Below are 15,455 nucleotides of genomic sequence, written 5' to 3' on the forward strand. Positions count from 1 at the left end.
GCGGGGCTTGGGCGGTTGGCTCCCGCGGCGGCGCTTCCTAGTGGCGAGGGCGCCATGGCGCTGCCCTGGTTGCAGCGCTTCGAGCTCTTGCTATTCACAGCTGCCTTCCTGTGCGGGGCCGTGGCGGCCGCGACGCTGACCCGGACCCAGGTGCGGGGCGGGGCCGGCCGTGGGGTCGGGTAGGCGGGGGCGGGCTGGCCGGGGCCGGCCTGGTGCCGTCGCGCTGCGCCTCGGAGCCGGGGCGTCGGGGGAGGCCCGGCGGGCTCCCGTCTGCGGCGGAGATGCACCGGCGCCGATCGCGCTCTCCGGCCCCGCCCGCCCACGCTGTTCTAAAAAGTCATTCCCTCGCCTAGGGACGGGTTTTCCGGAGTGTCTTCCAGCACCACACGTAGCCCGGTCTGGTGGCTGCGGCTGCATCACCTTACCCTGGTTCTGAAACAGAAATCGGCCCGGGCCCTGCCTACACGTTTTAAATGAGGCACTTGTGCCGAGCTACGCCAGGAAATAAAGCATAGTGTAGCGGAGATGACCGAGCTTCCACACGATTGCAGCACGGTGTATGAATGACAAAATACGGAGGTAGAAAATGCCCAAAGCAGGAGGGTTTTTTTTCCCCCCAGCCTGCAATCTTGTTAATAAACAGGCTCATTTAACCCTATAAGGCACGATTATGCCTTTTTCGTGTTTTTTTTTTTTTTTTTTTTTACAGATTAGGAAATACCGGAGATAGTTGAAGGTTACACAAGTTCTGGTTTTACTCTAGGCTTTCTGCAGAGGGGAGACCAGAACTTGTGAGGCATCTCTGAAGCTCACTGTCTTTTATAACCACCGCCTATTTCCTGATCCTTCTGTCCACTGCAGGTTTGACTTCCCCAGCAGGCCCTCTCCATCAGTCTACTGGCCCAGAAACAGGAACTGACAGTGCATAAATAACTTCCTAGGGTGGCCCTCTCCTAGATTATCCCTCACACCTGCCCAGAGCCTGCACCGAGGCTCTAACCTGAAATCTAGGTAGGACTCAGCAGCTTCTCTTCACAGGGTTCCTTCAGTAGCCACTGTCCCTTGTACGGCGTGGCGGCCCTCAATGGCTCCTCCCTGGCTTTATCCCAACCCTCGGCCCCATCCCTCTGCTACTTTGTGGCCGGGGTCTCTGGCCTCCTGGCCCTCTACTGCCTCCTGCTCCTGCTCTTCTGGGTCTACAGCAGCTGCATCGAGGACTCCCACAGGTGACTGCCCTACCCTGAGAGTCAGGGGCTGAGCTCGGGGAAGGCCCATTCCAACCACAAGGCTTGTTCTCTCCCTCCTCAGAGGCCCTACAGGGCTCCGCATTGCACTGGCCATCTCTGCTATAGCCACCTTCCTGGTCTTAGTGTCTGCCTGTATCCTTCGATTTGGCACCCGTTCTCTCTGCAAATCCATCGTCTCCCTGAACATTACAATTAGGTAATGGGAGAGGGAGGGAACCCTGGCTGGGGCTGGCTGCCTTCCCTTTTTGTCCCTCTCAGTTCTCCTCTCAGAGGGCATCCGGGCACAGGTATGTTTGGGGTATATCCTCCCTTTCTCACCACCATCTTTTGACCTCACAGCTGCTCTGAAGCCCAGAAAATTCCATGGACACCCCCTGGAACCACTCTGAAGTTTTACTCCAACCTATACGATGCTGAAGTGAGGTTCTGGGACATGAAAGACTAGGTGGAAACTCAGGGGTCCACAGACTCCTATAAGCATCTGTAGTTGTCAGGGTGCCCACCAGTGAGAGGCTGAGAGGGGCTGATGGGCTTGTTGACCTGACAGCGAGCAAATAGCTGTATGTGGGTGGAACTGGATTCAAGATGGCCACGTTCCTCACGCTCTTGTTCCTGTTTCCCACAGACCTCTTCTTGGGTGAATCTGGTATTGTGGTGTGTGGTCTTGATGCTTCAGGTGGTGCAGTGGAAGTCTGAAGCCACACCTTATCGGCCTCTGGAGCGGGGGGACCCCGAATGGAGCTCTGAGACAGATGTTCTTGTTGGGCCACGCCTTTCCCCTTCCTGAAGAGTAACCAGAAAATCCTTCCTGCAGCCAAAGACTCCATGCCCACGTGCCTACAGTCCTCTTGCCCCCACGTGGCCCTGTTTATACCGGGAGCCTGTTTTTCCCTCCACGAGGGAGACGTGACAGTGGGCTCCCTCCACCTCTCTTCCTACAGCTGTTTTTGTACCAAAATATTAGATTACTTTTTTCCTTCATCTTGGTACTGAGTTCTTGGTGTTGAAAGCACTGTAGGCAGGTGGATTGGAGGACGGGAGCGAAAGCCAAACAGACATGGAACCAAAAGTCAGAGGTACTGTCGGCTGCCTTTGGGATGACTGCTCTTTTATTTGCTGTTAATGAACCCTGGGCCCCCTTGGGTGACCCCCATCCCCGAGGTCCGGTTTTTATTCCCCTCTGGGAGGGGTGAGCCATCCGCGGTGGTCTCTTCACAAGCTGCGGTAGGCACCCACAGTGTTGTCAAAGAGTTTCGTGTTGGGGAAGTGTCCAGCTTTGTCCAAGAGGAAGTAGAAGCGCCGGCCTTTGATCTTCAGAGGCAACATGGCAGGGACTTCACCACGGTGGGCCATGCAGGATACGTGGTTCAAAGGAACGGTGAAATGGGCACCCAAGCCAAAGGGAGCGTGAGTGGTGAGGGTCACCTGCTTTCCTCCAGCCAATAGCATCACTGAACGCACGGAACGGAGGGAGAAGAGGAGACCGGCACCAAGTACCAGGGTACCTGCAGGAAGAGCAAAGTTTGGGGTGGGGCATTTTCGCGGGAGAGCTAAGCAGGAACCTCTCCGGTCCCCCCAAATTAAAACAATTGCGACGATGGTAACATTTTTTGAGCTCCTCTTCTACCCCGGGGTCTCGTGTTCCGTCATTCCTTCCCAACAACATTAACGTCCACCCCCATTTTAAAGACAAGGAGACGGGTCCAGGGCCGTGTAACTGCTCAAGCTCGCAGAGTGAGAGGCTGACCTCACCCTAGGCCTGTCCGAGAGCTTGGCTCAAGGCCCTCCCACCTCCAGTACTGCGCGCCTCGGAGGGTCGGGAGCCCCTCACTGTCCTTGTCGGAGCGGGGAAGGTCGTGCCCAGCCACCCCACGTCCCCAAGGTGGGAAGCCAGCCCACGCCTTACCGATGGCGCCGCAGCCGAGCGCCAGGCCGTAGCGCCAGAGCGTGGAGCGCAGGTCCGAGCGGCCGCGGTCCGGGAACTCCGCGTCTGGAGACAGCGCCCGGGCCGGGGGTCGGGCCAAAGCTGCCACGGCCAGGGAGGCCCAGAAGACGCCCTGGCCCGCGCAGAACAGCCTGAGGACCGCGAAGAAGCGGCCCCGTTCGTGCTCGAAGAGCAGCACGTCCCGCGGCGGGGCCGCGGCGTGCAAGGATCGGTGCACGGGCAGCGGCCGCAGCGCAAGGAGCAGCCGCACCGGCCACCGCCGCCCGGGCGCCGCCATAACTACCATAACTACGGTGGTGCTGCTTCTGGGGCGGGATTTCCGGCAGGCGGGCCCCGCCCCCAGCGCTCAGCTGCCCGCAGCCTGGGTCCAGCCCCGGGAGGGAGGGGAGGACGGGGGTGGGGGGGTGGGGCTGCCCGCCAGGCTCCGCCCCCGCGCTCCCTCCTGGCAGGGGCGGGGCAAAAACAATCTAGCACGCGTGACACAAAATACAATATCACTCTTTATCTTAAAAAGTAAGGAGGGTTCTGGGGTTAAGTACACAAAGCACCTAGGTCCTTCGGTAGTTTAGTGTCAGTTCTACAAAGTAAGCTTTGGCTTCCTGGCACCAGTGAGGCTCAATCTTCCGGAAGTCTTCCAGAAGTCTCCCAGAAGGCAGGTGAGGAGAGGGATCCGGCAGCCTATTCTCTTCGGTCACGGTCACAGTCACAGGGTGGCCTCGGTCGGTCGGGGCCAGAGAGGAGAAAACGACAGCCATGACAAGGAGACGTCAATATCCAAGGGCTATTTTACAGGGGGCTTCTTCTGGGGCATGACTACAGATCACTTCATGAACGCCACTTCTGGGATCTCGCCCTTGGCCTTAGCAAAAAAAGAAAAGGTCAGCAGAGCCAGCCCCTTTCCCCCACCCCCAGCTTGCCTGACCCTCTCGAAGGCCCAGAGATCTCTGGCCTTTTTGCTACTGAATTCCCAAAACTTACCTTCAGATGAGTAAAGGCCTGGGCAGATCTGGTGTAGTCCCAGTTGTTGTCCTGGAGGCACCTGCAGTGGGGGAAGAACAGGCACCTTCATTAGAACCAAAACGCACTCACCCTGATGGCTAGATGCCACTTCAAAGTCCATTATATAGTAACACTTGCCAGTGTGTGCCAACAATTATATACATTCTTGCACTGTGTATACAAATGAAAAACTTGTAACAATCCAAATGTCTATCAATGGCCTACTGGATACAAAGGATTACTAAGTAGCTGTCAAAAGAAGGAAGGTGATTTTTACAGTGATGGGGATGTGCCTGGGTGGCTCAGTCAGTTAAACTTCTGACTTCAGCTCAGGTCATGATTGCAGGGTGAGTTTGAGCCTCATGTTGGGCTCTGTGCTGACAGCTGGGAGCCTGGAGCCTGCTTCAGACTCTTCCCCCTCTCTCTGCCCCTCCCCCGCTCATGCTCTATCCCTTTCTCTCTCTCTCAAAAATAAACAAGCATTTAAAATACACACACACACACACACACACACACACACACACACACACACAGTGATAGGGAAAGATGTTCACAAGATAAACAAAAAGGTAAGTTGTAAAACAGTATATACAAAGAGACTTCATTTGGGCTTTAAATTTTGTGATGCTGATTTATGCAGAGGCCACATTTTTTTACGGACCGTATTTATAAGTTCTGGTTTTTAAAATTTTAGGAGCACTCATTATTCACTACCACCCCTACCTCCATTTCCCCCTACTGCTACACATGCCCAGCACTCACTTCTGGGACCACTCAAGGTTCATGCCAGACTGGGTAGAGAATGCCTGCAGCATCTCCTGCTGCTCTGGGGAGAGGGTGGGCACTGGGCTGGAGGAAGGTGTGGGTGCAGGCATGGCGAAGGCTCTCTGGATCTCATCAGGGCTGGCATTGCGCACAAACAGCTCGTCATTTACGATGCACAGCCTGTGGGACAAAAAGCACTTTAGACAGCTGGACAAACAGACCACCTCATCTTCCCAGCTTTATTCCTGTTCTCATACTTGACACTCTTACACTCGACAGGTTCTTTCAGCATTCACAAAGTACCCCTCCCCCACTCGTGGTCATTACATTTTATCATTTACGACCCTTCCCACACAACCCGTGTAAGCGGTTCTCTACCAAACACACTAGAATTACACATTCTCCCCCAACTCTGGACAGTTCTCATCCGCATTTATCTTCACGACAGGCCACGGAAGTAAATATACTAGTTTCCAGACGAGGAAACTTGCCCTTAGCTAGAAGTGGTGGGGCCAGGATGAAAAACCCAGCCTGGCTCCAGAGCCAAGCTCACCACCATTGTGAGAGCTTCCTCCTGATTCCCCCCAGCCTTTCTGAAATTCTGAAAACATCCTGAGGACCGGCTCCCCCATCCCCACCCCTACCAATTCCCACATGCTGGCCATGGATTGGGACCGGGACCCCATGTGGTAAGCCAAACACTTACCCTGAATTGCTGGCAGGAACAGCGACAAATGTCCTGGTGAAGGCTCGCAAAGAATCCCGAGATTTTCCATCCACTGTAATGTTAACAACAGCAATGACCCCTTAGGATCAGCCACGCTTTGTGTTTACCGAAAGCTTCTCCCATCACGGTCTTACTTGATACGACTAACCTGAAGTAGACCAGACGGATGACTGCGTGTGTACAGGGGAGCAGAGGTGAAGAGGAATGTCGGGCCAGCGAGGACAATAACCACCCGTTAGCCCACCCACAGAACATCTGTGTGCAAGGTCCTACGGCAAGCCCTTCATTTACTCCCCACAGCACCGCTAGGGGATGGCTATTACCCCTTTTTACAAATAAAGAATCTGAAACTCAGAGTTAATGTAAATTGGCCACGGGCACACGGGACCAAGGTTGGAATGGAGCCTTGGACCTGCCTGACACCAAAGCCTGTGTCCTTCTAATCCTCAGGTTTGTCCCACATCCCAGACAGGAAAGACAGGTGGGGAGGGTAGGCCTCATGAAGATGGCTTGGGGCAGAAGAGGAGGAGGTCAGGGGAGGAGAGGGAAGGTAGCTGAGAAGCTGAGAGTGCGGAGAAAAAAAAATCTAGCTGCAGGAGGGGCCCACTCGGCAAACTCCAGACTCCACCAAGATTCTCACCTTCCTTGAAGACCCCATTGACAGAAAAACACAGCAATGTGCTCTGAAAGAGAAGCAGCATCAGTCACCAGGTGGGCTCCCCGCCGGAGCCTAAGTCCCCCATGCTTCGTGACCGCCCCTTCCTTCCCTAAGTTCAGGCTCCGGCCAGGGAAGAAACAGGTGCTTACTGTCTGGGCGCTTATGTCTACCACAAAGGAGTTGACATCGTGCTGAGTTTTGGGCAACTCATTGAGGAAGGCAACAACGTTGAGACGCGTGTGCTTCAGCAGGCGGAACCGCAGGGCTGTGGGGAGAACCCAAGGTTAGGGGCTGCCACACACTCCTGAGCCCTGTGACCGATTCCTTCCTACCTCCGTCCCAGGCTTTCTGCTCACATCACACACTTACTGGGGTCTTTGAGCTTCTTCACATTCCTGCTGTCCTTGAAGTACTCGGCCAGGTTGCTTCTAGGGGGATAAGTGGAAAAGGAGGTGGTGGTCAGCGTGGGATGGATGCTGGCAGGTGCTAGCCTGCATCTGCCGAGAAATGCTGGTCCCGGGCAGTGACACTCACCGGGAAGGGTTCTGGGGGGTAAAAGGGATGCTGAGGGAGCAGCAGGCCCCGTCATGGTAGGCGTCCAGGAGCCGCTGCCGGTCTCCAGAGTCATACACCGCATAGTACCTGCGGGAAACACAAAAGGGCCAGTCTGAATTCCCTGCTCTGGATCCACAGAACGACCCAACAGCTGCCCCGAGTGAGCGGCACTGGGGCTGGCCCACCTCTCCCCAGCCTCAGGGGTCCTCCGGCAATACTCACTGCTGCAAGAAATGCAGGACCAGGTTCTTCAGGGTCTCTGTTCCAAAATAGCTTCCCTGGAAGCAAACAGGTATCAGAATCCCGTAACCAATACTCTCCTCCCCACACGAGTTCTAACTCTGCCCCACTTCTTACCTTGCAGGGCGGTAACGTCGTGGGGGCTTCAACGTCAAAGGCAATCGGAGGGGGTAACTCATGGCCATCCTGCAGAAAGGAAGTGGAAGTTGACAGCATAAACAGAGATGAAAAAGGCTGGATGAGTAATTAGATGGGAGAACTAAGAGTGAGGGGGTCAGAGGCCAAAGAGACATGGAAGAGATCCCAGGAGCTGTGACAGGTGCAACTTTTGTCTACAGGCATTTCTCTGGGAAGAAAGATTATATAACCTTTGCCATTCTCCAAGGGCTCCATGTCTCCAAATTCGTGGTCATACAAACATACGTGAGGCGGGACCTTTTGGGTGGGAGAGGCTATGCCCGTGAGAAAAGAGTTAAAAAAGCTGCGGACTTACCAGGCGTAATAATTTGGGAAATCGTTCGCGAATGGCGCTGTCAAGAACAGGACAGAAGTGAGTGATGCTTCAGAGCCACCGTGCCTCCTGAGCTGCTCTAGGAGCACATACACCAACGCCCAAGGGACAGCCCCTCCCGTCCTCACTCCCGCCAGCCTCTGAGCTCCTGGGAGAGAGGCCCCACTCCCCACCTCACCCGGGGCACCCAGAGACAACTGCCTTGAAGGCTGACCCTATTCTCTCTGCCTGATCCGAGCGCCACGAGAACAGCGCTCCCAGCCCAGGCTTTAAGCCAGGACGTCCTTCCCCACCCTGCCCCCCTTACCTTCCACCTACTCACCTGTGCAGCCCCGGGAGGAGGGAATGGGGTGGGAGCCCAGGGGCTCCGCTGCCTCAACAGGTATCCATCAGTTCTGCCCAGTCTGGCCATGGCCAAGACCAGAAACACCACGGGGATGGCACAGGATGTTGGGGCAGGGAGATGAGCGAGGCAGGGTTTAGGAAGAGGTGAGGCGAAGGAAGAGGAGAGGAAAGGAGAGGAAAGGAGAAGAGAAGAGAAGAGAAGAGAAGAGAAGAGAAGAGAAGGGAAGAAAAAAGGAAAGAAAAGAAAAGAAAAGGAAAGAAAAGAAAAAAGAAAAAGAAAAGAAAAAGAAAAGGGAAAAAAAGAAGAGAGAAGGTAGGATGGGGCAGGGGAGAGATGGGGGAGACAGAGGGGGAGCAGAGAGAGAGAAAAGAAAGAGGAAGCAAAGAAAAGGCGAAAGAACTATCAGGCAAGGAGGCATTTAGAAGAACGAGGAAGGAAAAAGGGAAGAAGACACCCAACACAGCCTTTTCCTTCAGCTGCCCCTTTCCCTGTGGTCCAAGGTAGAAACAGAAAACAAATTCTTGCTGCAGCGAGAGGGCAGTTGCTGTCGTCCAGGTCTCTGCAGGCTACCTGGGTCCCGATCTGAGCTGGGCGTGGGAAGCGAAGCAGCCATGGGGGCGGGAGACCTCCCTCAGAAGGTTGAGGGTTCAGGCCCCTGCAAAGTTGGGGGGGTGAGGGTCTGTGCCCCACCTCTGTTGGCCCCCAAGTTCTCTCCTGATGGCCCCTCTGCGACTGTGCCTGTCTTAGGTTGTTCCTTCCCTGAGGAATCTTACCCGTCTCTGGCTAACCAGCCATCCTCCGGGGCCAAGCAGGGTGACGTGAGGTGTGTGAGTGAGGGCGGGCAGCGCCCCCCGAGAGGGTCAGTTCTCTGTCTCCTTGGTAGCCATTGCCCCCGTGGCCTCCACGCCCAGCACCTGCCTTGGGACGCCCTCGCCTGCTGGCGGGGCCCCGGCTCTGATCACACAGCTTGGGGAACCCAGGTTTCTTCTCCAGGGAGGGCCCAGCTCACAGCTCCGGGCAGGAGAGACAGACTGCATGGCACCAGCTCCAAGGAGTCCTCCACCTCAGCACGAGTGGGAAAGCCCAGGCAACAGCCTTGGGCACGTGGACCATGAGAGGAGAGTCCCTCTTGGCACGGCAAGAGAGGCCGTCGTGAGACAAAGAAGGGAAGGCCCATCAACAGGAAGTCCCGGGGAGGGAGGGCTTTCTCAGCCCAGGAATACCGGGCTCTTAGCACAAGGCAGCTCCACATACGGGGCATACGCAAGACACCCCCTGGTCGTGGTAGAAAAAGGGAGGTGCCCTTCCTGGAACAGTAGGGTAGGGAGATTCTAGAAAAGGCAGTGTTCAGGAAGGAAGAGGCAAGACCACAGGACAGCGAACAGGCAGTCAGGTGAGAAGGAAGGAGAGGAGACCTTGGGGCCAAGCTGGGACACACGGACAGACGAAGGGAGGAGCACGTGATCCTCCCAAAGGACAGGCGGCTCCAGCTCAGGGCTGCACAGCTCCTGCAGACGGGCGCTGGTCAGGGTGCATTAGCTCAGCCTCCCAGGGGGTGAAGGTCCCCGGGAGGGGAGACAGAGGCCACAACTGACCTGATGTAGGTGGACTGGTCTCGGAAGGTGTCACACAGCGGGTTTCCGTCGAGCCACAATTCTTCCAGCTTCAGCCCTTTTACCTTGTCCAACTCCCTCTCGGACTTCAACTGCAGAGACGGTGACAGAGAGCGGGCAAGAGACCCCGGTAAGGAGAGGCAGCGAGAGTCCCAGCTCGGAAACTCCCTCCCGGGGGCCCCCCTCTGCTCACCCCGCCCGCAACCGGGCTCTCCTGCCTCACCTCATTTCCGGAGAGGTTGAGGATCTTCAGGTTGGGTGCTTTCTGCACCAGGCTGGACATGTCATCCAGCCTGTACAGCCTGTTGTTGCTCAAGTTCAAGGACAACAGCTGCGGGCAGAGGAATGTTTAGCGGAAGCGCCGCCAACAGAGGGTTCAGAGATGCATCTGCCTCCCAACCCCATCCTACCCACCCCACCCCGCCTCCTCCCCTCTCAAAACGGGACAATGGCCTCACCTCGGGGATGTTCTCCTCGATGATCCGTAGGGTGGCCGCCATGCAGCTCCTGCGATTCAGGACAACATCAATGTTCTGGGCCACCAAGTCTTCAGGAAACAGAAAGGAAGGAAAGGCGAGTCTGAGAGGGCTTTCCCAGGTCAGAGTTAGTACCAAACCATTCTCAAACCGTCCCCATCTGACAGATCCCCCCGCTCGGTCCCCACCTCTCTGAGCAGGACAGCTATCAGCCATACCTGGGTCTGAACGGAGGCCCTTCAGGTCAAGCGCTTGCTGGGAGCCATCGTATCGTTTGCTCATGATCAGCTACAGGGGAAGGAAAATGGGCCGGTGGTCACTGAGGCTCTGTGGGGAGAGGCGGGGTGGCGGGAGTGCACGTGGGAAGCAGGAGGACTGGAGGGAAACATGACTCGAGCCTGCCTCACCTTTAGCTGCTCCACCTGTTCCGGCTTCAGCTCGTTCTGTACAGAATGGGGCGGGACAGAAGAATTGATGATGATAGAGATCTGCAGGGAAGACATAGAGGGCAGGTTGAATTCCGGGGAGGCCTGAGCAGCAGGCCCAAGACCCACCCCCGGCCACGCCAGGCCCTTTACACACACCCTTCGGTTCTCCTGATCCAAAATCTTATAGTTGACGGCCTTCAACGCAGAGGCGGTACTGGCATCCTCAACAAAAAACTGGGCCCGTGTGTTTTCATAGTGAAACTGCACAAAGAGGAAACAAGAGCATGAGACTCGGGAGCCCAGGGCCCCTGGTCCAGCTGGCCCCTCGCCTTCCTTGGTGCCCAGCCAGCCACGCAGGCCTTATCTCACCTCAATGGGGGTGAAAGGGACACTGCACTTGCTTTGAATCACACTCAGGAGCCATGACTTGTCATATTTTCTGCCATAAGGAATCTAGACAAGAGAAAGAGAAGGGAACAATGTGGAACGAAGGCTGACCAGCAGCCCCAGTCTACTCCGTTCACACCTTCCGCCGACCCTCACAAGGTTTTCTAAAGAAAGGGCCAGTTAAAAGTTTTTTGTTTTCTTTCTTTCTTTCTTTCTTTTTTTTTTTTTTAAACTCAAGCCAGACATGGGTTCCTTGCCCTCCTTTCTGTCCATTTAAACTTAGCATTTCTTGGGGTGCCTGGGTGGCCCAGTCAGTTAAGTGTCTGACTCTTGGTTTCGGTTAAGGTCATGATTTCACTTAAGGGAACTTAAGGGACCCGAAGCCCCACACTTGGCTTGAGCCAAATGGAGACATTCAGAGGAATTACTCCATCTCCCGACCAGTATTCATGTTTCCCTTTAGATGGTGTCCCCATCCCTGCCCCCAGCATCCTGCTTGTCCTACTCCTTTTCTTAACCTGCTCTTGGGTGTTCTAGAAGAAAGGAGAGACACCTGATTGTGGAAAAAACAGAGGAAGAGATTGATTTTGTCATGTGAAAAGTAGAAACCTTCATTCTGAGCCCAGCTCCCTGTCTCCCTTGCACATCCACTTCCCCAGACACTCACTGTAATCTTAAACCAGTTCTTCGAGGTCCCGTCCTGGCTGGTGCCAGCCCCTCCTCTCTCTGGAAGAGCTCTGTCTCTCCGCACGGTAACATGAATGCGGTCTCGATCATGCCAACTGTCACCTCGACGGTTGGGTCGGGCAGCATAGGGGTTGCTATGGGGAAGCAGAGAACAAAATGCCCACAAACACTAGGCATGTCTTCTCCAAGGCCTGCCCACACTGTTGTCAGGATTACAGCTAAGACTGCTCAACCAGTAAGCTGGCCCTGGCATCCCTCACTTTTCCAGGTGGAAAGAGAAATGACGTGGCCAGTAAGAGAGCTTTATCAAACAAATGGGCCGCTAAATTCAAACCAGATCAACTGGTTACTTACTATCGTACTCGGGGAACCTCCTGGGCATCACTCATCGCTACATCTCTGTCATCTTCCTCCAGGCGGGAAGACCGAATGCCAGAGCCTCCTCTTCCAGACCTACGGTTCCCCTCACCATATTTCCACCGGAAGGGACCCCGGCCCTTCTTTCTTCTTTGAGGGAAACTAACACGGTCATCGTGCTCTGGGGTTAAAAGCAGAACATCAGTTAGAAAGTACATTGCTAGTCCAGCTACCTTGTTGGGGCAGTCACAGTATCCAGCACCCTGCTATCGGATGAGATACACAGTAACTACAGGGGCCACTTCCCTGCAAACTTCTGTCTGTTGAGAGAGAACCCTCTCTGTGGCATGGCGGCATGAGGGAAATGTTACTGGAAGACAGTGTAGGGCTTTAGGAAAAGGAATCAGAAACTGGAACTAACAGAGAAGAGAAGCACAATGTGGAAGTGTGAGTGGACCCAAAGCAGAACTAGACACAGCTCAGACCCCCGGGGAAATTCACCTGAAACTTGCTTTCTTAGCCTCCCAAATCTATTTAACCCCTCTCAAACTCTGGGTGGTGACCTCTCTCACATCTTCTAAAATCAACCAATTACAGTGATTACATTAGCTTTCAGTAAACAATACTTTTGCAATACAGAGGACAAACGGCATACGGTTACAAAGGTGGTCAATTTAAAGGCTTTTTAAAAACTCTTGCTCTCAAATTGCCACTCTGAAGTTTTGGGAGTGAACTCTTCATTTCCTTGGCCAGAAATGCCTTTTTAAAAAAATCTTTTTTTTTTTTTTTTTTTTTAATGTTTATTTATTTTTGAGAGAGAGACCAAGGCAGAGGCAGAGCAGTACTCATGGGGGAGGGGCAGAGAGAGACAGAGACACAATATCCGAAGCAGGCTCCAGGCTCTGAGCTGTCAGCACAGAGCCCAACGCAGGGCTCAAACTCACAAACTGTGAGACCATGACCTGAGCCAAAGTCGGAGGCTTAAATGACTGAGCCACCCCAGGTGCCCCCAGAAATGCCTTTTAACTCAGGAGACAACTCCTAAGACTCAGGTTCTAACGACAGCTAGAGAGCTTAACCAAGGGTCCTTGACTGCTCTCAGGTAACATGACCTTCTGAATCCTGGTGTGTAGGAATGGTTTATTAAAAAAATAAAAAGGTCTGTGCTTCCTAAAAAGATCTGCCTCTTGCTTAGTAAGTACTCTGCAAACAATGAACCCTAAGAAATGACCCTGGGGGGGGGTGGGGGGAACGAATAGAAGGCACAGCTAACATTCACTGAGAACTTTCTCCAGTGTCAGGCACTATGCTCCAGGCACCTGATATGAATGATCTCATTTTAGCACATACACGGACACACTAAGAAAATAAACAGTTACTACCTCCTTACGGGGACAGAAAGTAAGGCCCGGGAGTGGACTTCACTCAAGCTTAGTGAAGACAACTCAGGATTCAGACCTCGGTCTTCTTGCGCTCCTACCCACTATTCTGGACTAAAATCCAGTGTAGTGTTCGGACTAGCACAGGGAGCTGGTGTGGAGGTCTGAAACATTAAGCCAAAGCCAAGGCCGCAGGGGAGGCGGGGCAAGACAGACTGGACGAGGTGGAAAGCAGCACACGGGCAGCCGATGAACTGGGCGGGCACTGACTCACATTAAAGGAAGAGTCTGGCCGCCAAACTGAACTGACAAGCATCAACCACCTACAAAGTTCAAAGGAATCTCGCCACCCCGCCGCCAAGCCACCCGCTCCAAGCCGAAGCTCCACGCAACGCCAGGATTCCCGAGCCAACGCCTCGGGCGCTCAGCCTCGTTGGAGGCCGGGCCCCCGGGTGGCCTCGCCCCCGGCCCGCGCCGCCCCCCCCCCCCCCCCCCCGCCGCGGACACCCAGCCCCTCGCGGCCTCCCGCCCCGGGGCTGCGGCCTAGGCCGGCACCGCCCACCGGGCCCCAGATCGCCTCGCTTCCCGCCCAGAGAGCCAGCACTGACCGTTGTAGGACTTCCCCTCGTCCGCCATGGCACAGCGCGAAACGGGGCAGGTTCAGGCGCGGGCCACGACCCCGCCAAGCGTCCGAACACCCAAGCACCCCAGCCTAATCGCTCCTACGCCCGGCGCCACCGCATTTATCCTGCGAACTACGTCGCGCGCCGCCGACGTCCCCCGGTGGTGGGCGGTGCCGCCGAAGGAGCGCGGCCCGCTGCGCGTGCGCACTCGGCTGGCAGCTGGGTCGGGGCGGAGCTCGCCTCTGCCTACCCCACCAGAGACCCGGGCGCCGACAGCTCGCGCAAGGTTGGGGCGGGCCCAGTCCGCCCGCGGTCTGCTTTCTTCTTTCTTCGGGCATCAGCTAGGCCGGCACCTCTGGGGCTAGCGCCGGAGCAGATAGCAGGCTGGTGCAGCCCAGGACTCCAAGAGGAACAGAAAGGGGGTCGCACGAAGGGCCCTCCGAGGAATGGGAGGCCCGGGCCTCGGAGTGGGAGTGATTGTTCATAGACCTCAGTACTTAAGTTTCGGCCCAACCCTTTGCCAGCTGCGGATATATACCACGCTTTCCTCATCTATAAAATGGATTATCAAGCAATAGAAAACTAGCACGTAAACCCCAAGAGGGCAGGGTCCTCGACAAATTCATGGGTGGTTTGGCTTTTTTTTTTTTCTCTAACCCCTGGCTCAGTACCCTGCCTGGCACGCACCAGAACTCAACAAACATTTGTGAAATAAATGAATTTCCGATCTCCACATCCTCCCAAGAGTTGCCGAGTCAAAGGAGCATTGCACTTCCGACTTTGGCAAGCAATTGTCTTCACAACCTCCTCACCCACCACAGACGTGCTGGGCCAGACCTACATTCTGTGTCAACTGGGCAGTGAGGATGTAAGCGAGACACCCGGTGAACAGAGGCCAAGGGGACCTAGTAAAATGCCTTGGCTAGAAAAGCCATAAGTTCTCCTAGGCGACCCTTCCCCACCCTCCCACCCTGACCCTCGCCAAAGTGCTAGGGCCAGCTTGGTGTATGGTTATTGTTTTCCTGTAGCTTGAGCTGCTTTTGGGGTGTGTGAGATGGGGGGAGGGACTCCAGTAACCTCAGAAACTTGGTTGTGGGTCCTGGCCAAGAAGCATATGAACTTCCCCAGAGGGTGGATATTCCAGGCAGGCCTCCATCCTCCTGTGACTGGCTTGGATGAGGGGCTTGGAGGGGACCAAGAGCCTCAGTTGGAGCGGGGAACAGATTCTTCGCCTTTCACTCCTTGCAGCAGGCAGAGCTCCTGTGTCATCCAGCTTAAGGAAAAACGGGGCCAGCTGGTCAGAGGATGCAGCTAAAAGAGGTACAAATACTGCTAGAGATGGTCCTGGAAGTTGCTACCAAACAAGGACCCCCTCTGGGGTCCCGATTCCCCCTCCGAAGGGAAGTTTCCATGCTAATGAAATGCTGCACTTGAGTCCTCCTCCACCTGGAGGCAGTTGTGTACATGGGACCCAAAGCCTGGCCCTTCAAGCCGTTGGCCTGGCCTTTCGGT

At 55.2% G+C, this 15,455-nt stretch overlaps 3 protein-coding genes across 5 annotated transcripts; 1 reads left to right on the plus strand and 2 right to left on the minus strand.

Annotated features, from left to right (window-relative positions):
• Nucleotides 1-4: 4 nt before the first annotated feature.
• TMEM179B (transmembrane protein 179B) lies at nt 5-2,228 on the plus strand. 2 transcript variants are annotated; one of them, XM_045485633.1, is made up of 5 exons: nt 5-150; nt 1,039-1,226; nt 1,309-1,443; nt 1,587-1,692; nt 1,873-1,989. In XM_045485633.1, the coding sequence occupies exons 1-4, from the start codon at nt 55-57 to the stop codon at nt 1,690-1,692; spliced, it is 525 nt and encodes a 174-aa protein (XP_045341589.1). In that variant the 5' UTR covers nt 5-54; the 3' UTR covers nt 1,873-1,989. The 2 variants fall into 2 exon arrangements, with proteins under 2 accessions (XP_045341589.1, XP_045341587.1); XM_045485631.1 differs by having other exon boundaries at nt 8-150; nt 1,587-1,665; nt 1,873-2,228.
• Nucleotides 2,229-2,293: 65 nt separating this feature from the next.
• On the minus strand, nt 2,294-3,576 carry TMEM223 (transmembrane protein 223). The gene is made up of 2 exons (XM_045485634.1): nt 3,154-3,576; nt 2,294-2,752 (listed from the first exon to the last, which is right to left on the minus strand). The coding sequence occupies exons 1-2, from the start codon at nt 3,476-3,478 to the stop codon at nt 2,460-2,462; spliced, it is 618 nt and encodes a 205-aa protein (XP_045341590.1). The 5' UTR covers nt 3,479-3,576; the 3' UTR covers nt 2,294-2,459.
• A 103-nt stretch (nt 3,577-3,679) lies between these two features.
• NXF1 (nuclear RNA export factor 1) lies at nt 3,680-15,414 on the minus strand. 2 transcript variants are annotated; one of them, XM_045485624.1, is made up of 21 exons: nt 13,929-15,414; nt 11,939-12,122; nt 11,565-11,718; nt 10,880-10,963; nt 10,667-10,771; nt 10,490-10,570; nt 10,301-10,370; nt 10,065-10,153; nt 9,830-9,937; nt 9,589-9,698; nt 7,630-7,666; nt 7,254-7,322; nt 7,119-7,174; nt 6,876-6,983; nt 6,711-6,769; nt 6,491-6,606; nt 6,324-6,366; nt 5,663-5,735; nt 4,954-5,136; nt 4,171-4,231; nt 3,680-4,051 (listed from the first exon to the last, which is right to left on the minus strand). In XM_045485624.1, the coding sequence occupies exons 1-21, from the start codon at nt 13,954-13,956 to the stop codon at nt 4,013-4,015; spliced, it is 1,857 nt and encodes a 618-aa protein (XP_045341580.1). In that variant the 5' UTR covers nt 13,957-15,414; the 3' UTR covers nt 3,680-4,012. The 2 variants fall into 2 exon arrangements, with proteins under 2 accessions (XP_045341580.1, XP_045341581.1); XM_045485625.1 differs by having other exon boundaries at nt 7,119-7,120; nt 13,929-14,124.
• Nucleotides 15,415-15,455: the final 41 nt, after the last annotated feature.

The sequence above is a fragment of the Leopardus geoffroyi genome, chromosome D1, assembly GCF_018350155.1.
Source record: "Leopardus geoffroyi isolate Oge1 chromosome D1, O.geoffroyi_Oge1_pat1.0, whole genome shotgun sequence".
Classification (NCBI taxonomy): Eukaryota; Metazoa; Chordata; class Mammalia; order Carnivora; family Felidae; genus Leopardus; species Leopardus geoffroyi.